This window comes from Lolium rigidum, chromosome 7 (genome assembly GCF_022539505.1).
Source record: "Lolium rigidum isolate FL_2022 chromosome 7, APGP_CSIRO_Lrig_0.1, whole genome shotgun sequence".
NCBI classification, from domain to species: Eukaryota; Viridiplantae; Streptophyta; class Magnoliopsida; order Poales; family Poaceae; genus Lolium; species Lolium rigidum.
In genome coordinates this window covers 155186598-155209105 of record NC_061514.1, presented here as the reverse complement: position 1 = coordinate 155209105, position 22508 = coordinate 155186598, and the positions used below count along the sequence as shown (strand labels likewise).

General features: G+C 46.3%; 3 protein-coding genes across 3 annotated transcripts; 1 reads left to right on the top strand and 2 right to left on the bottom strand.

Annotated features, from left to right (window-relative positions):
* Nucleotides 1–244: 244 nt before the first annotated feature.
* LOC124672170 lies at nt 245–6242 on the bottom strand. Its single transcript, XM_047208444.1, has 7 exons — nt 5560–6242; nt 5300–5444; nt 5166–5219; nt 4984–5075; nt 1239–1474; nt 874–1047; nt 245–774 (listed from the first exon to the last, which is right to left on the bottom strand). The coding sequence occupies exons 1-7, from the start codon at nt 6240–6242 to the stop codon at nt 677–679; spliced, it is 1482 nt and encodes a 493-aa protein (XP_047064400.1). The 3' UTR covers nt 245–676.
* A 4431-nt stretch (nt 6243–10673) lies between these two features.
* On the bottom strand, nt 10674–11900 carry LOC124672169 (UPF0496 protein At3g19330-like). The gene has a single exon (XM_047208443.1). The coding sequence runs from the start codon at nt 11898–11900 to the stop codon at nt 10674–10676; it is 1227 nt and encodes a 408-aa protein (XP_047064399.1).
* Nucleotides 11901–12263: 363 nt separating this feature from the next.
* Nucleotides 12264–16229, top strand: LOC124676803. The gene is made up of 10 exons (XM_047212829.1): nt 12264–12523; nt 12614–12683; nt 12776–12900; nt 13267–13375; nt 13441–13504; nt 13642–13697; nt 14232–14339; nt 14824–14973; nt 15619–15789; nt 15881–16229. The coding sequence occupies exons 1-10, from the start codon at nt 12264–12266 to the stop codon at nt 16109–16111; spliced, it is 1344 nt and encodes a 447-aa protein (XP_047068785.1). The 3' UTR covers nt 16112–16229.
* The last annotated feature ends 6279 nt before the right edge of the window (nt 16230–22508 follow it).

Below are 22508 nucleotides of genomic sequence, written 5' to 3'. Positions count from 1 at the left end.
GTTGAATTCAGTAAAAGGCGTTAGTATTTATTAAAACCAATGATACTTCAGCTCTCAGCATGACACAGTCCACAGTACTGCATCATCGGCTAGCTAGCTGGTAATATTAGATGTGAAAAAGACATTTTTCCACAGCCGGGTTTTGCATTTATACAATAGCTGATGTCTTTTTCTCAGAAGAAAATGGATACCCATGTTGCTTCCCAGAAGGCAACATCACAAGAGCACACTTGCTGGGCAGTCATCACTCAATCAGGGCAAGAAATGAGGCAAAATATCTTTTTTCAGCACAACCACTACAGCTCAAACAACATTGTTACAAGTTACAACACTACAGCTCAAACAACATTGTTACAAGTTACAACACTACATTCTGGTGATTTGGCCTGGGTCCCTATGCAGGCATAAATACTTACTTCACCCAAGCCTCCTGAACTAAACTAGCGACCACAATACAAATAGATACTACAAATAAATAAACTTCTCATGGCAGAACCGCTACAACAGATATTACACAACAAAGCACCTCGTTCAAATCAAGGTGTAGGTCTTCTCTCTAAGGAACATAACCCTCATTCTCCCATCCAAACAAATCCATGCAATCGAAGAAGATGCATGCCGCCTCAGGGGAATAGGAATGCCCCGAAGCTACAACAAAGCTAATCTGCCTCGTAAGTTAAGTGATCCTTCCTGATTGGTCAACCAATGTACCTACTTGATCGCCACAAATAGCTTTGGAGATGTTACCAGGCTCTAATATGTTAAAGATGACAACTGCAAGAAACAAACACACAAAAATCATCTCATCTACACTGCCCAAGAATGCACCGACAAAACTTTGTTATGATGAATTAATGGAGAAACTAAACTAACCAGGAATATTGTTCTCCTCGCAACATGTGACTGCTGTCATATCCATCTTGCTGGTCCCTCTTGCTGCTAACTCCCTAAATGAGATGTGCTCAAATAGTGCACTGCTGTTGCTCCTGGGAGGACAACCATATTCAGCATCTCCAGCGACACCTTTAAGGACAACATCTGCATTGACTGGTTGACAACACATCTGGTTAGATTAACTCTCCATAATAGCTAATATTCTGTTTCTCATAGAAAAAAAAGGAAAAAGATACACATATAAGGAAGTAAAGATGCAAGTGCAAGCTAAATATTGAACAAGAGCTAAGAACAAGCCTTTAGAAAGAACAGGCAGAGGGTTGGGAGAGGATTCACTGACATACTTTCAGAAGCTCTCAGTGCAGCAGCTGTATCTGTTGTGAAAAGTGGATTTCCTATACCAGCACCAATTCCACCAAAGATAACAACCCTTCCTTTTTCAAGATGGCGTATGGCGCGCCGCCTTATGTACGGTTCTGCAACCTCTTGCATCATCAGTGCAGTTTGGACTCGTGTGTCCACACCTATCTTTTCTAGTGAAGCTTGGAGCAATACGGCATTCATCACTGCTGCCATCATTCTGAATTTTTTTAAGAGCAGTATTAGTACATACATATGTAACATCATGATACATTCTTAATAGCACAGAAGGATAGCTAGGATCCACAGGAAACGTGTAACTCAGGCCTTATGCTAAGCAGGAGAAAACTCATGTTTTCTGGCTGAAGATGTTAAAGTAAGAATAAGATGAAGAAATGTGAAGCTGAGCTCTATTGGTCGTTATTAATTACTCCCTCCGTTCAGAAAAGATTGTCGCCAGCTAATATACAGAGATTCAACTTATTCCAACTGACGGCCAAGGCAAAAACTCTGGAACAGAGGCAGTAAGAAATTACAGATGACAATGCTTAATTGCCTGCTGAAACACACAAATACAAACCAAGCTAACAACACTGAAACAATATGAGGGTTGAAATGAAGAAGATCAAACAATATCCTGTTCTGTACTTGCCACAGCCTACAGCTAAGGATTGTACCTAGTAAAGATCAAAGAATACATTGCTCACGACCAACGACACATGAAATTACCCAACTTAAAAACCAAGGGGATAAAAGGTTTAACAAAGCCTGGTAGCTTGCTCGGGATCACCTGGCACAAAGGGCTGTCTAGTTGTATAATAAGTGAATTATACAAATAAGTTTACAGGCAATACTAAAATAAATTTTTAACTAAAACAAGCACTCAAAGTTTTTAAGCTTGGTGAGTCACACCACTGACACTAGATTCCAGCTATTTCTCTAATCATGTGTGGTTGCAGTGACATCTATGACTTTAGTTGTACTGGCACTCCGATCTCTCCCATGCTATTCGTGGCTTTGCATGGAGGTTCTGATAGCTGCAGTCACAGAGGAAGCGCATTGACAGATTTTCGAGAATCCTGCAGGTATCTCGCCCTTGCAAGGAATCTCTTTGTATGCTGATGATGTAGTGGTTTTCGTTAAACCCCTGGAGCATGAGCTAAGGGCAATCAAGGAGATATTCAGAATCTTTGGAGAAGCATCAGGGTTGCATGTCAATTACAGTAAGACGACGGCGACTCTCATCAGAGGAAGTGAGGAGGATCCCACCATGGTCAGTACAGTTCTTGGATGCGCCATTGCAGATTTTCCAATCAAATACCTCGGGCTGCAGCTTGCGATCCGGCCTCTGACTAAGGACCAGCGGCAACCAGTATTAGATAGAGCCCTCAATTTCTTGCCGGCCTTGCAGCGAGGATTGATTGCTAGAGCTGGGCGCCTCATCCTGATCAACTGAGTGATCATGGCAAGGCCGATCCACCAACTTCTGGTTCCTAACGCCCCGGTCTGGATGTTGGAGGAAATTGTGAAGGCAATCAGAGCTTTCTTTTGGACTGGTAAAAAGCAGGTTCGTGGGGGTCAGTGTTTAGTGTCCTGGGATGCAATCTGTCAGCCTAAGTGCTTCGGTGGTCACGGAGTAAAGGATTTGCACCTGCTAGGGTTAGCCCTCAGAGCCCGCTGGGACTGGCTCAAGCGAACAGACCCGTCTAGACCGTGGCAAGGTCTTCCATCCTTGCAAGACGAAAATGCCACTGCCATATTTCAAGGGCTGTTCAAGGTTCAGATAGGGAATGGTAGAGATGCCTTTTTTTGGAGTGACAAATGGATCGAGGGCCTCACTGCAGCTGACATTGCCCCGGCTGTAGTTGCTGCTGTCTCAACTCGAAGAAAGAATCCCCGACGTGCCTTTGAGGCGTTACAGGAGAACCGCTGGGTACTGAAAATTACACAACCTCTTACTGACGAAGGATGCCGGCAGTGTGTCTAGCTGTGGCTGCGAATTCAGAGAGTTCAACGGAACGAGGAGGATCACAACAAATTTGGGTGGATCGGTGCTGCCTCGGGCATATACTCTGCTAAGGAGACATACAATATGCTCTGACAAGGCCGGATCAAATCATGCATTGCAGATCCTATCTGGCGGTCGAACGCGACTCCAAAGTGCAATTTTTTTATTTGGCTGGCGGTAAGATACCAACTTTGGACCTCGGGCAGACGAGCACGACATGGACTTGAGGACCAACCTAAACCTTGCTATACGTGCTTACAGGCGGTCTCCAACAGGCAAACTTGCAACTCCAGGAGCCTGCGATGGATAGCCAATTGGAGCCTTGGTGGCTGACAGCAAGGGCAAGGGTTAGACAGGCAGATAGGAGGCGCTTTGATACTATGGTCATTCTTACGGCCTGGATGCTATGGAAGCAACGGAACTCAAGAGTCTTCAACAACATCAGCCATCAATGCAATGCTGGACAGCTTGTGCAATGGATCAAGGAGGAGTTTTGCCTTTGGGAGTTGGCACATGCCGGAGGGAGTGCACCTGCGTCGCAAGAGTAGGCTTAGGCTCCTGTGGGGTGCGCGTGTGTGTGGAGTAAAACTGGTTAGTCTTGATGTTTGCATCTTGGTCTAGCTATTATTGTAAATTGTTTGCTATCCTTCTATAAAAATATGGCCCTTGGCATGCTCTCGAAAAAAAAAGTTGTCCTGGCACTTGCAATACAACAGCACAGATACCTGGTCACAAATTATGATACACAAAAAACGAGCATGTGAAGAACAGTGTAACCAACGACGCATAATTACCCAACTTAAAAAACAAGGGGATAAAAGGTTTAACAAAGCCTGGCAGCTTGCTCTGGAGCACGTACCACAAAGAACTGTCTAGTTGTATAATAAGTGAATTTTATAAATACGTTTAAAGGTAATACTAAAATAAAATTTTACTAAAACAAGCACTCAGAGTTCTTAAGCTTGGTGAGTCACTCCACTGGCACTAGATTCCGGCTATTCCTCTAATCATTTGTGGCTTCAGTGAAATCTATGAATTTACAGTTAATTAGTTATACTGGCAATTGCAATACAACAACATAGATACCTGGTCACAAATTTATGATACACAAAAACAAGCATGTGAAGAACAGTTCCAAAGGAGTATTATTGCTCAGGACCAACGGCACATGAAATTACCGAACTTTAAAAACCAAGGGGACAAGAGGTTTAGCAAAGCCTAGCAGCTTGCTCGGGATCACCTACGCAAAGGACTGTCTAGTTGTATAATAAGTGAATTATACAGATAAGTTTAATAAGTGAATTATACAGATAAGTTTACAACTAATACTAAAATAAAATTTAAACTAAAACAAGCACTCGGAGTTCTTAAGCTTGCTGAGTCACTCCACGGACATTAGATTCCAGCTATTCTTCTAATCATTTGTGGCTTCAGTGAAATCTATCTATGAATTTATAGTTATACTAGCAGTTGCAATACAACAACATAGATTCCTGGTCACAAATTTATGATACACAAAAAGGGCATGTGAAGAACAGTTCCAAAGCAGTATTATTGACATGGTCAGTCTTGAACCAATATGAGCACTGGAATAAAATCAACATGAAAAGCTCTGAATTTATACAACTCCATTGAGTAAAATATAGAGAGTGATTCCTTAGTATGTGAGCAGAACATGTTCGGTTTTGAGATAACAATGAAACTGGTTCCGAGACAGTTACCCAATTGGATGTGTTGAAGCTCTATCAGTGCCTGTGGCAGCAACCCAAGTGTCAGAGCAGAATACATTCCGACCCCCCATGACAATAGCCACCTTATATTGGCCAAAAAATGCAAAATTAGCTTGACATGTATCCTTCATATTTAAGAAATGGATGTCTAGAGTAGATGTATTCACTTTTACCTCAATGCCGTGGCGGCATGCCACTTGAACTTCTCTAGCAATCAGCATGATCACCTAGCAAGACCACAAAGTTCTGCGTGAGAAAAATCAGGGCAGCAATTAACAAGATCAACACATATCTGACAAATTACTACCTTTGGGTCAACATTATGGGGAGCTTCTCCAGCCAATGCAGTGCCCCCAATCTTGAGAAGCACCCTTTTCCATTTCGGATTTGGGGGAGGGGTTGATCTGGAACAGGGAGCCATGGCAGGGGCGCCAGTGCCGGAAGAAGGGTGCCTGCGACGGTAAACATCAGCTCGTCTCCACACTCTCGACCACCAGATTCCCAATATCAAGAAAGAAAATAGATCCCCAAATCAATCACGGGAAAGATGTAGTAGAAATGAGCCACCTTTTGTTGCTGTGCTGCTGCTGCTGTTGCCGGGGCTTCTCGTCGTTGCTGGCCGCCGCCGGCTTGGGGGTGCCGGGCGACGAGGAGTTGCCAATAATGTGCTCCATCTGCTTGTACCAGGGCCAATGGCTGACGGAGGCGGAGCCGGAGGTGCGCTGGCACTCCACCTTGTAGCGCTTCTTGAGGTTGTCGATCTTGTTCTTGCACTGCTCCACGCTCTTGCCCCCGCCGGCCTTGCCCTGGCCGTCGGTGACGGCGGCGGCGACGTCCTCCCAGTCCCGGCCCCGGAGGTTGCCCCGGTTGAGCTGCTCGAAGCGGTCGGTGTAGGCGTCGAGGAGGCTGCTGATGGCGCCGTCCGTCCACTCCTCCCGGTCCTTGCGGTAGTCCGAGGAGCCGCCTCGGCCCTTCCTGCCCCCGCCGCCGCCGCTGATGTAGGAGCAGTACTCGCCCCCATCGCTGAACTCCTCCGCGCGGTCCCTCCGGCGCTTGGAGTGGTTGGACGCCTTCCCGCGGTCGGAGCTGTGATTGCCCTCCTCCTGTGCCGGCGCCAGGGGGCCGGCGCCGGCTCCGGAGCCCGCGGCGGCGGCGTCGACGAAGCAGAAGGCTTGCGGCGGGGCCGGCTGGGCGGAAGGCTGGGGAGCGGGGTCACGGAGGAGGGCGAAGTCGTCGCCGCAAGAGGCCATGGGATGGCGGCGTTAGGGCTGCGCCGCGGGCTCCGCTCCCGGCCACGGCGGCGGCGTTAGGGTGACGACGTTACCCCCGCTCGCCGCTGGCCGCTGGGCGCCGGGGATGCGCAGGTTATGGTGATCGGATCCGTTACGGTTCGCTCACGGCTCCGTCACCTGGGCGCGCCACACGTTGCAGAGGAGTGGGTCCCGCCTGTGACCGGATTCCCTGAAACAAGTGAGCGGGCCCACTGGTCGGTCCAATGGGATGGCTGTGAGTGGCAGCCGGACTGAAGTACTGTGTCAGGCCCCGTCTGAAGTTTGAAATTTCAGCTGTCCGAGAAGAGACTGCAACCTTTTTTAAAAGTTTCCCTATCCTAAACTAGACTACATTTAGGATTTTTTTTTTGAAAAAATAAAGGGCGCAGTCTAGACTGCATCCGAACCTTTTTCAGAAATTCTGAACATTTTTATATGACTTTAGGATTTTTCTTAGAAAAATAAAGTGCTCCGTCTAGACTGCAATTTACAATCAAGATGTACTCCCTTCTTTCTAAAATATAAGACGTATTTTGACTGCCTAAAATGATGTTTTGACAAATAACTAGCTCACCAATATATAGTTTATGTTACACATAATAGATCACCATTAGATTTGTGTTCAGAAGTACATTTGTATGATTATGATTTTTTCATCATTAACTACACTAGAAACTGTGTGACGGGATCTTGGAAATCAAAATTCACATTTTATTTTGAGATCGATGTACTCCTTTGATTCAGGATTCTGATTCACAATATTCTCATAACGAACTAAATATTCTTTTGAGTAGTAGCAGAGTAAATCTAAATATTTCTCCAAAATAAAGAGCAAAGCAATCTTTCGAAAAAAAAAGTTACAAAGACTCCAATCGTAGAATCAAACGATCAAGCTATGAAAAAATTATGAGGGTTAAATTCCTAAAACAAATCCTAGTATAAAATTTTGTTTGAATGGTTTTACATAATTCTTTGATCAAGCTATGAAAAATTTTGAGGATTAAATTCCTAAAGCTTCTTTGATTCAAAGGGGGTTTTATAGGATCAGTATGAGAATATTTTTCATCGCCTGATTCTTGATTCTGTAATTGGAATTTTCCTTTTTCTAAAGGTATCCTTGCACTATATTTTACAGAAATATTTACATTTACTCTTATATTTTGTGACAGGTGAAGTACTATTATTCCTACTGTTTTGGGACAGAGGAAGCACGAAAGATTGAAACCATATCCAGCTGCATCCCCCAAAGGGATCTAGGCTCTACGGACATTTGACCTCCCCCAGCCGCGCACCCCAAAATCTTTTTTCATCCGGTGCGACCCAATACTGTGTACGACGCCCCGAGCCCATCCGCGCTACACAGGGGACGCCAGATAGAACGGAAACCCGCGCCACGAGTGGCGGGCCAGCCTCGTCAGCCACACAGGGTTACCCCGCACCCATCGCCTACCTTTGGTCGATGCTAATTAATTTCCGCGCAATGACATTGCAGTTTTCCGAGATGCGCATCGAGACATCTTGTCGCGCCTTGTCCTGTGTGCCGACATTAATGCTTGCCACCGCCTCCTCGCCTGCCTCCGGCGCAAAAAACGGGGGGTGCTAGCTCATCGCCCCCTCACACAGAACCCTAGCACCACACATCCACAACCCTAGCCGCCGCCACCCAACTTTCTCCACACGCGCTCCATATCGGGTTCAATTGGTCGCGGTCGCAACAATTTAATATGGATCGGAGGGAACATATGATTTTACAGAACAGATGAGCAACAAACTGTAACAACTAAATGAACAATTACATACATAGTTGTAAATAAATGTTTGAAATGAAAACTACAAAGTGGCACCATAATACACCACCAAGTGTATAAAATATATAGAACAACAACAGACAAAAATGTGTCAAACATTTGGAAGTATCTAGTTACAAATTATCATTCACCGTTTCATACCAGACAAAGTGTAACTGAAGGACCAATTCTTATATTTGGAGATGGAACTTAAAACGTTGATCAACGGGGGAAGATTTTTTCCTTTGGCTATACGTTGTTAAATAGATGATGAGATCTCTTCAGTAGCGAATTTATACGCGCTAGATAACACCCCGTTTAATTTGATCCCGTTAGTATTTGGAGATGGAACTTAGATGAATAAAAAAATGAAATTGTGCCACATCCGCCAATCTCTAATGAGCCGACGGTATGCCTACGTGTACTTAAAAGTATAACTGTACCAGCAAAGTTCAGAACACAAGAAGAACATAACTTTCCAGCTCCCTTCAGGTTAGTTTGGAAATAGAAATCTGCTATACAGATACAACCTAAGCAGCAAGCAATAACGTCCAACCTTTAGATCATTTCAAGAGTTGCAGACAAACACACAGCAAACGATTTGAATACATCCACTGTTTACATAGTATTATGAAAATCACAACTTCAGATGTATTACTATTGTTTCAAAGGCCGTGCTTTACAACTAAATCCTTCAAATCATGATTCGGGGCCATATCAGCGTTAAGTCTTTCAAATTGTTTCTATAATCAGGTGTGCCTGAGAAAGAAACATACAATAGGATAATACATGTGTAAAAAAAATGTAATCACCAAACTTGGACCAAACCTTTCTCGATCAAATCAATCTTTGTAAGAATAACCTTACACAATTCCTTGATATAATACTATGCAACCCAAAATATTCCATAATATAAACTTGCCAGCAATATCGATGTTGAATATATGTTTCAACATCCAGATGAAGACTGAATATCAGTAAAATAATTAAAGTATTTTGTGGCAGCTGCCAATATGCACGCACAACATACTGATCCTTGTGTACCTTTCACTGGGATGTGCAAGCAACCATTCTACTTCAGTTTTGGTCTGAGAAGGATGTCAAGTATTGGGCAAAATAAAAAATTCCTTTTCTAAGTTTAAGGGTGATTCAATTATATCACGTTTTTCACCCCTTCGCTCGTGAGGAGAGATTAGGGTTCCTCTGCCTCCCGTCGGCGGCCGCCTCCGATTTGGCCGCCTCCGTGGCCTTCGGGCTATGGAGGTGCGGCGCATTGTGGCTCTCGTCGGCGGGAGGGCTCCGTTTCCCAGTTTTTGGTGCTTCGTTCTCCGTCTTCAGGGTTTTTGTTTATAGGGACGGTGCTCAGGTGGTGGTGGCAGCGCCTCATGCAATAATGTTTTCCCGGCTTCAACCCCATCTCGACGGCGACATCGAGAAGTTTGTGGGTGTGGTGTGGTCTTCGAGGATTGAGTCTGGCTGTGGGGATCTTCGGATCGTCAAGGAGCTTCATCGGCAGTAGGACGGATGTGATCTTTTCGGCCCGTTCGGTGACTTCCCGTCCGCAACCAACAACGACAGGCCGACTCAGGGAGGAGCGGCAGCAGCGGCGCGCTGTCGACACAGTCTAGAGATTGAAGATGAAGGGCTTCTCAAGGACCTCGTTGTAATTTTCGGATTTTTTGGATGCTTTGTATTGTTCGATGTTTTTTTAATGCCAGTGTCCTATTCGCAAAAAAAAAGTATTGGGCAAAATAAAACTTCCCGAAGTTTTTCAGAAGCAATTGACTTGTAACCATTATTCAAAAAATCATCCAAAATACCGATTTATCGACCGATTTATCATGAATCGGGTGATAGCCGATAAGATTATGTATATCGGCTAATTTATCGTTGCACCGATATTTTGGCCAATTTTCAGTCTGATAGCCGATATTTCGTGATTTTGAGTCTGATGGCTGATATTTCGTCCGACTTTCTGTGGTGTTTCTTTAAAATTCGAGGTAGCAGTCGCTATTTTTGTCTTATTGTCTTGTAGAACGATGCATTAGCTCAAATTTTTCATTCTTATTGATTCAAATTTAAGGAATCAAGGTAATACTTATGTTCAATGCTGCAATATTATTTTTACATAGCATATTATAGAAAATTTAGTGTCGAACATTAGGATTTACAAGAAAATAAACCGACAAATGGCCGAGATAAAATCGATTAATCGAACGATAAGCGATTAATCACTATTTTGAGGATGACCGATAAGTTAACTATTAACGATTTCTTGAAGATTGCTTGTAACACCATGATTTTCTAACAGCAGGCGTTCAACTTTATAGATTACAACAATGGAATGAGCACAGTCAATTCTGACTCATATGACAGTATTATCCCAGTACAGTAATTCTTGTTGAAGTAAAATAGATGGGCACATATAAGTAACTGGAAAGAGTGTTGAACAAAGGACGATGAAAAAGACACCTACGAACACCTTGTGTCAATCAATAGACAGTGAAGGCATAAAACCTTGCTTGAATTACTAAGAAACTTGTGCAGACATGCTGCAGTATATTTGATTGGCGCCTTACAAAGCGGATCGCCAAATCCTTGAAAATGGGCACTGCTAGTAAAATCACGACAGAGGCAGTTCAGCGTAGGGATCAGACTGGGCATTGAGGTGGTGCACAAGGAACAACCTTGCACGGTTAACGGCCGCGAAGTAGAGACAGATGTGCTCCTCAAGGTCGGCAAGCTGGCGCAGCAGGCTGGGATGGTTCTTCCGGAGCTGGCGCACCACCTCCTCGATGGTGTGGTGCTGCCCTCTCCCGCGCTCGAGCCCCAGCTGGACCAAGACCTTGTCGCTCTCGACGGTGGCGTGGAGCCTGCCCACCAGCCGCTCAATGGTGTCGACGTCGTTGTTGAGCACGTAGGCGCCCCTGGCCGCCGCGTCGAGCCGGTCCATGTGCTGCTGCAGGCGTCTCATCCAGGCGGGCGCTGAGCAGCAGGAAGAGCCGCGCGACGCTGCGCAGGCAGGGGCCGCGGCCAGCAACGCGGTAATGGCGTGGGTGGCGATCACCAGGCCGGTAATGGCAGCGGCGGTTGCGCAGGCGATGAGGCAGACGCCCGACCCGCGCGTCGCGCACCGCAGAAGTGTGCGCCTTCGTCGGGCCTTGAGGAGGCGGTGGTCGAGGTGGTTTTTGAGGCCAGCGAAGCTCCGGTGCATGTTTTCGAAGTCTGATGTGGGGGGCAGGAACGGGTTGGGCATTCCGTCGAACAGGAGGAAGGCGTCGAACGCGCAGTCGCAGTGCGGCGCGGCGAGAGGGCGCGCGTGCGGGATGAGCGCGAGGACGTCCGCGATGGGCCCGTAGAGCGCCCGCGCGCGGCGCACCGCGCGCCGGAGCGAGAGGCAGAGCAGCGACGCGTGGTGCGTGCTGCGGAGGTAGTCCGCGGCGAGGCGGGTGAGCTCCGTGTCCGGCGCGTCCCGCAGCGCGCGCGCCACCGCCGCGTCGTCCGGGCGGAGCACGCCGGCGAGGGTGCTCCTGTCCTCCTCGTCCTCGTCGTCGCCGTCGTCGCCGCCGTCCACGCGCTGCCCGTCGACGGTGACGTGGATCTTGGCCCAGATCTCGTTGTAGGAGCTGGTCTGGATGGCGAGCGTGTACTCCTGGCTCAGGTTGATGGTCGGGCCCGAGACGGAGCGGCTCCGCCGCCACGCTCTGGCCATCGCCGCCGCTGCCCCGCCGTTCCTCCTCGCGCTACTCGGAGCCGTGCTCGAGCTCGTGCTCACATTCGCGCTGCTGGTGTTAGCGTCCGTGTTCGAGCACGCAGCCTCCTCTCCGTCCCGGCGCTCCCCCGGCCGCATCGCTGATCTGCTCTCGCGAGTGTGCCGCGAGCGCAAGCAACGAGCGGGAGCGAAGTTATAAAGCGTGTGGGGGCCGGAGTAGCCGATAGTGTAGTGGAGTAGCGTGGTGTGCGGCGTAAGCCAACGCTGACTTTCTTGTTGACCAATCCAACGGCCCGCGTCTGGTCACCTGCGAGATCGTCGGCTGTCGGGCGGCGCCGGCTGCTACGGTGCAGGCGTGCGCCGCGTGACAGTAGCCGCGCACTCACTCTAGCGGTAGTTGAAGCGGGGACGGAACACCAATTCCGTACAGATTACTACAGCAGCTGTGTCTGAAACTCTGTAGGGGTGCGAGGGAGAACCGGGGAAGACGAAGCGCGAGAGATGATAAGGGTGGCTTCTCCGCGGCCTCCGTCCGCCGTGCAGGTACGCGGCTCCGGCGCCTCCTCGTCCTCCGCCTGCCCCTCCTTCAGGGGGTCTGGCGGTAGAGTTGCGGCGACAAATGGGAGCAGGAGGAGAAGGAGCCTTATCTCGTGCTGCTCGTCCGAGGACAAGGAGGGGGCCCGCGGGGCGGCGCCGTCCACTCCGGCTCCCACGGCCGCACCTTCAGACGGATCGATACAGCTCTACTCCCAGATCGAGAGGTAGGTGATGGACAGTTCTGCGGTTCCCGTCTGCTACACACACACTCTCTCTCGGTCTAATTTTTTGCTGCGGCGGCGGCCGGCGTGCAGGGTGATCACGGAGGCGGCGAAGCAGTCCAGCCAGGGCTGGGATTCGACCGGAGATTGGACCGAAATCGAGGTGCGTCTCCGCAGCTCTAGCGGTCTAGCCTCAGTCACGATTATCTTCTGTTAACTCCTAGTTGGATTGATCCCTGTTGCTTGTCATGGCAGGGTGCGTGGGTGCTGAGGCCCAAGTCCTCGGACCCCTCCTTTGTTGTCCATTTCATTGGTGGGATTTTCGTTGGAGCCGCGCCGCAGGTCACGTACCGCTTCTTCCTCGAGCGTCTTGCGGAAAAGTAGGTTGATCAGCAAATGTCTAATGAACCAAATCTACTCTGTCCAGCATATGCTTGCTCTGTTGAGCGAATGAACTAGCGAGATGCTTAGTTAGTTAGTTGTATTGAAGGTAGAGCGACATTTGATCTTTAGATACTTAGCTATCATGTGGTTCCAACTTCCAAGCAACATATGCTTATCCATTTTAGAGGAATTCAATGACACGCCAAATATGTATAGTGAACTGATCTCATGATGTAACTCCCAGCTGTTCCCTACTACGAGCCCTTGATATCCTACAACAGAGTTTTGGTTGATTTGCTGCATTTCTACTTTCTCTTGGTTTCCTACTTCTTCAAATGCTGATTTTTCATATTCAAATTCAGGGGAGCTTTGGTGATTGCTACACCATATGCTAGCGGTTTTGATCATTTCTACATCGCAGACGATGTACAATTCAAGTTTGACAGGTGCTTGAGAAACTTGACTGAACCTGTAAGTAGTACACTCCAGCTATTAACTCTGGTTTTGGTCCACCATACTAAGTATGAATCTTTCAGGTAAATGACCTTCCTACTTTTGGTGTCGGACACTCTTTGGGTTCTCTCATCCATCTTCTGATCGGTAAGATTTTTGTCAGGATCGAACTTCAGTTAAGTTTTTGACTGTCAATGAAGTAATACTTGGTTAGCCTTAATTCTATTTTTAGTTGTTAAATTAAGTGTATATTACTATGTGGCTTACGGTAATTTCTGTACCAGGATCAAGATATGCTGTGCAGCGAAGTGGAAACGTACTGATGGCCTTCAATAACAAGGTGTGTTTCTGTGTGTGTTTGGTTTGTAACCAAAACCCACCAAGGGGTGTTTCTTAGGTTTTTTCCCCATGTTTGTTGGTGCATGTTCCTCTTGTAAGGAGTTATTTCATCTGAGTTTCATGAATGAAGCAAATACGATACTAGTATACTATTACTACACTTTCTTCCAAATAAAATATCATGTTTAGAGTGTAGGTCCATACTGATGCTCAACCTGAAACCCCATTTTTTGCAGTAGCTTGAAACTTCTCATAAATTAAGCAGATAATCAGGTTTCATTACTTTACTTATCAATATTTCCCTGTCTATTTTATATTCGGTAGTCATTCGTCAAATGATACAAATGGCTGTGTGTAACATACTTTTGGAAAATAAAATAAGATAAAATGGCCACTTACCTTCTGACGACATCTCTTTTTCATACAGCGAATGTGGCGACAAGTATCTTTTTACTCCTCTAACTGTCATAATTTGCAGTCTTCTACTCAAAAGTACAGAAAAACTATCTGTAATTTCTCTATTTTTCCTTTGCAGGAGGCAAGCCTCGCGATTCCATTGTTTTCGCCTGTAATTGTTCCCATGGCACAGAGTTTTGGTCCGATACTATCCCAGTTGACATCGTCTCCGACAGTTCGTTTTGGGGTACGATGTGTTTCTCTGTTTTCTATGTCAAAACATTTAATGTTTAAGGCATTACATGCATTGATGCTATTTTTATATCCGTGCATACATCGTCAATTGTCACTTGGACAACATTGGGTTGTTTCGAAGATGCACACTTCTTAGGTCATTATGGCTTGATTCACTTTTGGGTTAGTTGTTAACTGAGCAATACAGTTTTACTTTATACCCCCAAACTAGTAGAATAATGAATTGTTAACTGGGTTATGGCTTTCTGTATTTCTTCATTTCCTTTTTTGGTTTTGCATATATCTTTCATTTAGCTACAGTACTGTGAAGGGTAATCTCAGTTGCTATGGCTGAATGTACCAGAACTTCATTTTGGTTACGTTGGCAGTTTCGTCAATTAGCAAGGAATGTTGGATAGGATACTAATCATCATGGATTATTTGAGATATTATTCTTAAACCTGTAAGCTAAGGTCATTATAATTATTGCACAACAGGCTGAAGCAGCTATTAAGCAACTTGAGAATCTAGGCCCTCCTGTTGTTAAGCAACTTCTTCCCTTACTTCAACAACTTCCTCCACTGTATATGGACTTAGTAGATGGCCGGGAAGACTTCATTCCAAAACCAGAAGAGACGCGGCGGCTGGTATGTTCACACTCTTGTGTCATAGCATTTGGGCTGTTTGCATTACATATATGTAAACTATTGTAACAGTGAAAAGTATAAATTAATTTCCTTCTAATATGATACCTTTATTAACTTAACGCTTGATAGAACTAAGTAAATTAAATCACATAGGGATAAAATTTACAAATGTTGTTTCGTAATGTCTCCTGTGTTATATGGCATTGGAGGCATCCTTGTCAATATATGTCCAAATTATCAGACAGAACTTCAAATCATTATCATCTTAGAAGTAAATATGTTGTTTTGTTTGGAATTGTCTGCATCACATATATGTTAACTATTGTAGTAGTGAAAAGTAGAATTATCAGATCAAACATCAAATTGCTATATTATCCTAACAGGAAGCATGAATGTTATTGTTTAGAAAATTGTATCTCACACATCTAGTGCACAGAAAAGAATAAACTAACAATTTTCCAAAATAACTGTTCTAATCTTAGGATTGGTCCAATACATAATATCCAGAAGTTTTAGATGGATTTTTATTTATTTTTTGTGGTCTGAAATGTGAAGTCTGTTTGAAACTACTACACGTAGTTATGCATCTGTGAAGTCATTATATAACTGCTATATACTTGCTGATTCATAACTTCTTTTGGGCAGATAAAATCCTACTATGGAATTTCTCGAAACCTCCTAATAAAGTTTAAAGATGATCAAATTGATGAAACCTCTATCCTTGCACAAGTACTCAGCTCTGAAGCTGCAATCAGCTCACTGCTTGATATGTCGATTCGGTCACTTCCTGGGGATCATGCCTTGCCATTACAACAGGTGTTCTTTCAGCAGATTCCCATGTTTACTAGAGTAAAGACTTCATAATCGTGGCTCTTATTTCAGAAACTAATATGCGTTGTTTCTTCAGGTACTTCCTGATGTTCCACCAGGAATGGCTGATGCATTGAACCGTGGAGGTGAACTCCTTGCAAATCTAACAGCAGGCACACCATGGGAAGCTGTTGCTAAGGAGGTAGGTACCACTTTTGGCACTGACTCTGGCATTCTACGAACACAGGTCCCCGAGGATGTCAATGCACTTGTTCATGTAATTGTTTCATGGATAGCTTCAAATTCTGGCCCAAAGCTACTTCGTTGATGACCGCCACAATGTTTATTGGAATGTAAATACAAGTGAACTACAATCAGGATGTACTGACGAATTGTGAGTAATTGAAATTTTGGATCGCATGGCAGGCCTACATTTTAATTGTCTAGATCCGCAGTGTCCAGAGAAATCAAATATGTGGAGTTATGCAGGAGTATTTTAACTGTCAAGCAATAAAATTGGCAGGTCATACGTAAAATGATGAAATATACTCGCACTAACCTGTTAATTGTTAGAAAACAGTCCTGTCCATGAATATGTAACTGAATACAATTTCCATGAAATGTACTTGCTGCCTTTTGTTTAATTTGTTTGGTAGCAACTGCATTATGCTTTTGTGCCTAGAATATTTTATTTTTTCGATAAAGGGAATATATTGTGTCCAGGATATCCTGGCTGAGGTGCGTATTATCTGTGGTTCTCATTGTTAGTGTGTGTGGTTTGTTTTGTTTTGAGAGTGCATTAAGTTTTGTTGTGCTAACTGATGATTGGAAAGAATTCTGGGTGGATCACTATGTTATCTCATAGAGAGGAAGGCTATGTGGAGCGCTGGTTCACAAGTTACCTTATCCCACTAGCAAAGGCAAGAATGCTGACCTGAGTCCTGAATCTCCAGATCTTCTATTTTCTGTAAGTAGTAAAGCTAAACTATCTTAGAACGTTCTGTCCTGGTTGAGTGTTTGTGCTGTTAATTTGAAGATGAATACAATCAGAGACTTTGTTGCCCGTTTGAGCGTGCATTACTGGGAGGATTTTTGTTGCAAGAACATGCCCAGCTAGACTGACAAAACTTGTATTCTGTCAGATTTATTGATGATTCGTGTTACTTGTGTTAACCATTACTTTAGTAGTTTAGTAGATCTGACATCAAAAGTGACACCGTAGTTAGTGGCCAAGTTTTAGATAGCAGTTAGATTTTCAAATTGACCGCCGTTTAGTTTAGTAATGGAGGGGGTATTATTGTGTTTGGAAATTTTAGGTACTTCTTTAGTGACAACAATGATGACATCTTGGCCAGTAAAGTTTTTAGCTGGGCGCACCTTCCCTTGAAGAGTTGCATATTTCAAAATGAACTTGGTAAGGTTGAGTTTATGTGAACTCCAGAGGCTCAAGAGTACGGAGAGAGGAGAATTTAATAGTAACTCCCACTGAATCTACGTCAATTACAGGGAATACTCATCACCAGTGTTACCCACCTTTCTCCAGCAGCTTGAGCTTTTTGGTGAACTGGCTAAACGGTGTAGTTAGCTTAAACTGGGAACTGTAAATGAGTAAACAGAACAGCAATGCAAACGTGAAATATGATTTGATATCTTGCAGATGCAATCCTTCTTCAGTTAACAATAGATAAGGCAAGCTTGTGCAGCTGCTATAATTAAAACGAGAGCAGATTTAGAACTATTTCAAGTGGTGATGTCAAGTGGGTACCCTAACTTAGGGTGGAACTAATCAAGAAAAGCCTTTCTGCTTAGGCACCAAGTATAACTAGAAAAACAACATCAAAGTCTTAGATGTACTTCCTGTTTTAGCTACCTAGTACTGTAAAGGTTCATGTTGCTAATTAACTATCATCTGTGTCTAGAACCTAGAGTATAATAGTTCCTGCGTCCGGAGATGCCAATCTAGGCAAATCCGAGTAACTTATTTCGTGAATCTAGACAAATCCGAGTAACTTAGAGCATCTCCAGTCGCGTCCCTCAAAAAAGACCGGTACAAATGATTTGGGGAACGTTTGGGACCGCGCCGGACAAAAAGAGACCAAAAATCTGTACAAAAAAGAGGCCCTTCCCAGCCGCGTCCCTCAAACAGCGTCCGGATGCATGCATTTTAATAGAGGAGACCACCTCATGTGAAAAAAGTAGGTGAGAGAAAGTGTGGGGAAAGAGACTACCATATGGGCACTAGGGGCTGCATGCATGCATGTGGACGCTGTTTTTGTGTCCGGCGTCCCCGGTAGAGATGTTTTTGTGTCCGGGGACACAAAAACATCTCTACCGGGGACACAAAAACATCTCTTACAAAATGAGGCGCTAATTAGCTTTGGGGGAAGCGACTGGACCGTTTTTTTCCCCATTTCTTGTCCGCGGTCGGGGGACGCGACTGGAGATGCGACGGATGTAGTAAGAAAATTATGAAAGGTAAAATGTTCCAATTTATGGCTCTCGATAGGCTAAATGTTTTGCCAATAGAAAGGCTCCCTGATTGCACCCTTACCAGAGTTTCCACATGACAGCTGACAGTTCTTAGAATGCACAGAGGAATGTAATATCATATGCAATTTAACCACGACTGCATATCTGAAAAAATGAATTCAAAGTACAAGTAGTAAATTCAATCTACACAACTCACTTCATTGGCAAACAAACTACTCCCTCCGTCCTAAAATAATTTTGTCTAGATAAACACATTTTAGTCTAGATGTATCTGCTGTAAAAGGGCTTCCCCCTTTGATGCGGATGGGACGGCGGCGGGGTGATCCCCTCGACGGCAGCGGCGGTAGATCTCCTGCCTCCCGTGTGATGGCGGGGCAGCGGCGGTCGAAGGAAGGAGGGGCGGTGGTGGCCAGAGTGCTGCGGCCTCCCCTGCCTCCCGTCGGTGGCACACCGGTGGTGGCTGGTGGTGGGACGGTTTGCGCCATCCCCTCCGCTTCCCGCCGGTGCGGGGTGGTGACCTTGGTTTTCTCCCGCGGTTCGAGGACGCCCGGGGCAGCAGCCTCGGGTTCGACGGATGAGGCGGCCTTCTTCTTCGTCGGAGGTGGTCGGCCAGGCTGGTAATCCTGTGTGGGGGATCATGGGATCTCACACAGGTTTTCGGCGATGGTGATCTAGTTCGGGGTGCCATGGCGGCCGGTGAAAACTGAGCCTCGACCTCGGTCTTGGCGGATGATGGCGGCGTCGGTCGACGTTGTTACCTTGTCGAAGGCATCATCTTTGCCCGTCTTGGCACTACACTCAACGAGTTGGGGATGCGCGGCTGCCCGTGAATACTGTGTTCCGACCTCGGTTGGCGGACGATGGCGACGTGTCGCGCCGTTACCTTCTTGAAGGCATCGTCGATGCAGTCTACGGTTTCTCACTCGTGCTGCTCCGGGGGAAACCCTAGGTTCGGGTCTCTCGGATCGGACGATGGCGGCGCGCCCTGCGTCGTTCTACCTCTTGGGGCATCGTTTTTGGAGCAGGTGCTGGATGTTGGCGGACTTCGGTGGAGTGGTGTTCATCTACCACATTGTTGGCGCTGAGTCTCAGTGGCATGATGCTGCAGGGTATCGACGACAGATGCGGGATGATGTATACGTCCAGGAGGGTGGAGCCGTCTAGCGTCATGGTGGCATCGACAATAAGTCTTGCAAGGTTAATGCGATGATCTCTCTTGAAAATAGAGTCGAGGAAGACGGCGGGAGCAACTCCTGTGGCGTTGGCGTGCGCCGAGAGTCTGCTTGACTAGATGTGTTTCTCACCTGCTATTGGGCGGTTTGGGAAGGCATTTAGTTTTGGTTGATGTGAGTTGGTGTATTGTCACCCTCTTCATCCCACTGTAGGTATAGTAAGGTTGCTTCGAGTTTGATCTTTTGTATTGTTTCTTGTAAGGTTTCGTGAATAATCTAATAAAAAACCGTGTGCATCCTTTGATGCAGAAGCTGGGGCGATTTTTCCCTATTTCGAAAAAAAATCTGAAAAAAACAAATAGTACTATGTTATGTTCAGCTATATCATTGGCTAGTTAAAATATACTGATGAGATTTCTTCTTCGGAACTATTGGTTGAACTGGATTGAACTCAACATTTCTCTTGCTCAGACTTGAGCAAGTGGGTAGCCATATTTTCTCCTGTGGGGAAGGGATTTTATTGCTGGATAACCATGTCAGGCCAGACCACCAAATTGAATTGGGTTCAACTTGGCGACCTGCCATCCCTGTGTGCTTACTTTTTATGCCGGTGTCACCTGGAACGGGGCCAGGCATGCAAAGACCTCTGCCAAGATCCAACACAAAGCTCGCAGGGGCTGCCTGCCTGCTGCACCGGGAAGGGTGAACGGGACAGTCCCCAGTGTGCGTGCGGGCGTGCAAGCCAAGAGAGAGCATAATGGCTGCCGGCACGTACGCAAGTGCCGCTCGCGGCGTGGCAGCAGATACTCCATCGAGGGTTGTACTGATGGAACGGGTGTCGCTACCGATGTACTACATGGAGCCATGGGCCGCTTCAGATCTGGGTACATATACTAGTCGCCCGTACTCCGCGTGTAGCATCGTCATCCGTAGAAAATGCAGGTGACATTACACAGGGTACAGATACAGACAGATGCAATGGAGCGTGGACGCCGTGCGGGGAACCATGTGCGCGCGACGTCCTCCGGATCCGTGGCGTTGCAAGCAAACTTGCAACCAGCATGTTGCCCGGAAATTACTCGGTCATCAATGATCCATGGCCATGGATCCCCATCTGGTTATATATTCAGCTAGACAAGAAATATATACTGAGATGAACATGTTACGACCTGCGAGTAGGTACCATAAGCATCGGCCACCCTGGAACGGCTAGCCAGCCAAGAGATCGACGAATGAAACTCGATCTAAGATTCTTCAGGAGCATACTATGTTTGACCGAGGATGAACGTTTTGGAAATCTTCCAGATCAGAGGAAGACACTCGTGTCACCTCGTGGGATCGTGGCAACCTACGGTACTTGCTACTACTACGTAGAATCGAGATTTCTATGTGCGCGCGGCGAAAATCAAGCCAGCCTAAATTACCTAGCAATTAGCTCAAGCCTGCACATGCAACGGCTGCTACATCGACCCCCAGCTGTGGACTGCTGGAGTTGAAGGATACACACCTCGTGCCCTCATCCTCGCAAACAGCATGGGACGCCATGTTTGTCCTCGATAGATCTACCGTGGTAGCTAGCGAACCATCTCTATCGTCTCAGGTGAATGGGTCCAGGCATTGCACTAGAAAACCTGCATTTTATTTTTATTGCCCAATTGTATCAGTTTAGGTTGGACCGCGGACACCAAAATAATTAATTTTGAGCGTGCGTTCGTTTGGATTGGGGTTTGCCCAGCAACCCGACACATTTTTTAATACGTAATATTTTTTATTAATAGAAAGTAATTTACATAGTGCCAAAAAAGAAAAAAAAGATTTAAAATTAATGGAGGTGGCATTGGTGTGGGAGGAGGTGGTGGCGGCGGGTAGGTGCGGGTGACTGGAGGTGCCATTGGCTTACCCTGAGATAGAAGGACTCCCGCAGTTGTTGTGCCACTCGGCAGGTTGTCGACATGACTCTAGGCTATGCCATCTCAATGGCCTCTTCCTCCATGAGTACCGGTGGTTGAACCTCCGGGTTGACACCGACCAACAAAGTGGGGTTGTCGCCGTTGTCGAATAAGTCATTGTCACGGTCCCCGTCTTTGTACTCCCCGTCGTCTTCCATGCCAACGCCTAACTCTATGCTGAAGAAACCTACGTCACCAAGGTATCATGTTCGGCTTGGTGGGTCAAACTCCCACGACCCAAAGGAGTGTCAGTTGCACAAGTCGACGGTGAAGGCTGGATCATCGCGCAAATTGGACGAGAGGATGAATCTGCGCCGGTGGATCTCGTCGCACCCCCTGTGTGACACTGGAGGCACCGACACCTGCTGCGAGTTGAGGAGCCAGCCAGCCGAAAGGTTATTGTTCGTCCGCGGAACCAACCGCCCCTCATCGAGCAACCGACATGTGTGGTCCACAGGGAAGTAGTAGCGGTCCCGCTCCTTCTTCTTCCCACCACGAGATGAGTCGACCTTGTAGTCGTGCTTGGTCTTGCAGAGGTGCCATCCTTTGCCCCTGGTGCTGTCTTGCTTGGAGGAAGTGGTCGTGGGCTGGCTATGGGCCTATGGCAATGGTGTGGTGAGAAGTGGATGTGGCGTAGAAATCCCTCAGCGACACTGCCGCCAATGCTGGCTCGCAGAAACTGAAGTGAGCGGGTCACGCCAAGCGTATACAAGGAAGATGGGCGCGCACACACATGCTGACAGAAGGGTTTCAATGAAATTTGATAATCTGGATCAAAAAAGCTGTAGCAAATGGGACTCTTAGTGTCAAACTCCATGACAATGTAGGGGCATATTTTGGCAGTCACAAAGGAGTCGAGCATGGGGATCATTTTTCCCCTTTTCTTTTCAACATGGCAGCCAACCGTCTTGTTAAGATGGTTTCTGCTGCCCACCAGAATGATTTATTTGTGGGTTAGCTGATAATATTGTTCCAAAAAGGATTGCAATGCTCCAATATTGCTGATGATACAATATTGTTGATCCAGGATGATATGGAACAAGCTAGGAACCTCAAGCTATTGTTATATATATTTGAAGCAATGTCTGGCTTGAAGATAAATTTCGAGAAAAAT

Excerpts from the sequence above, each read along its gene's own strand:
- LOC124672170 (XM_047208444.1), bottom strand. The coding sequence starts at position 6,242 with ATGGCCTCTTGCGGCGACGACTTCGCCCTCCTCCGTGACCCCGCTCCC. Across the intron at positions 5,220-5,299 it reads CCCATAATGTTGACCCAAAG|GTGATCATGCTGATTGCTAG; the intron begins GTAGTAATTTGT and ends TGGTCTTGCTAG. Across the intron at positions 5,076-5,165 it reads CATGCCGCCACGGCATTGAG|GTGGCTATTGTCATGGGGGG; the intron begins GTAAAAGTGAAT and ends GGCCAATATAAG.
- LOC124672169 (XM_047208443.1), bottom strand. The coding sequence starts at position 11,900 with ATGCGGCCGGGGGAGCGCCGGGACGGAGAGGAGGCTGCGTGCTCGAAC.
- LOC124676803 (XM_047212829.1), top strand. The coding sequence starts at position 12,264 with ATGATAAGGGTGGCTTCTCCGCGGCCTCCGTCCGCCGTGCAGGTACGC. Across the intron at positions 12,901-13,266 it reads CTCGAGCGTCTTGCGGAAAA|GGGAGCTTTGGTGATTGCTA; the intron begins GTAGGTTGATCA and ends ATTCAAATTCAG. Across the intron at positions 15,790-15,880 it reads ATGCCTTGCCATTACAACAG|GTACTTCCTGATGTTCCACC; the intron begins GTGTTCTTTCAG and ends TTGTTTCTTCAG.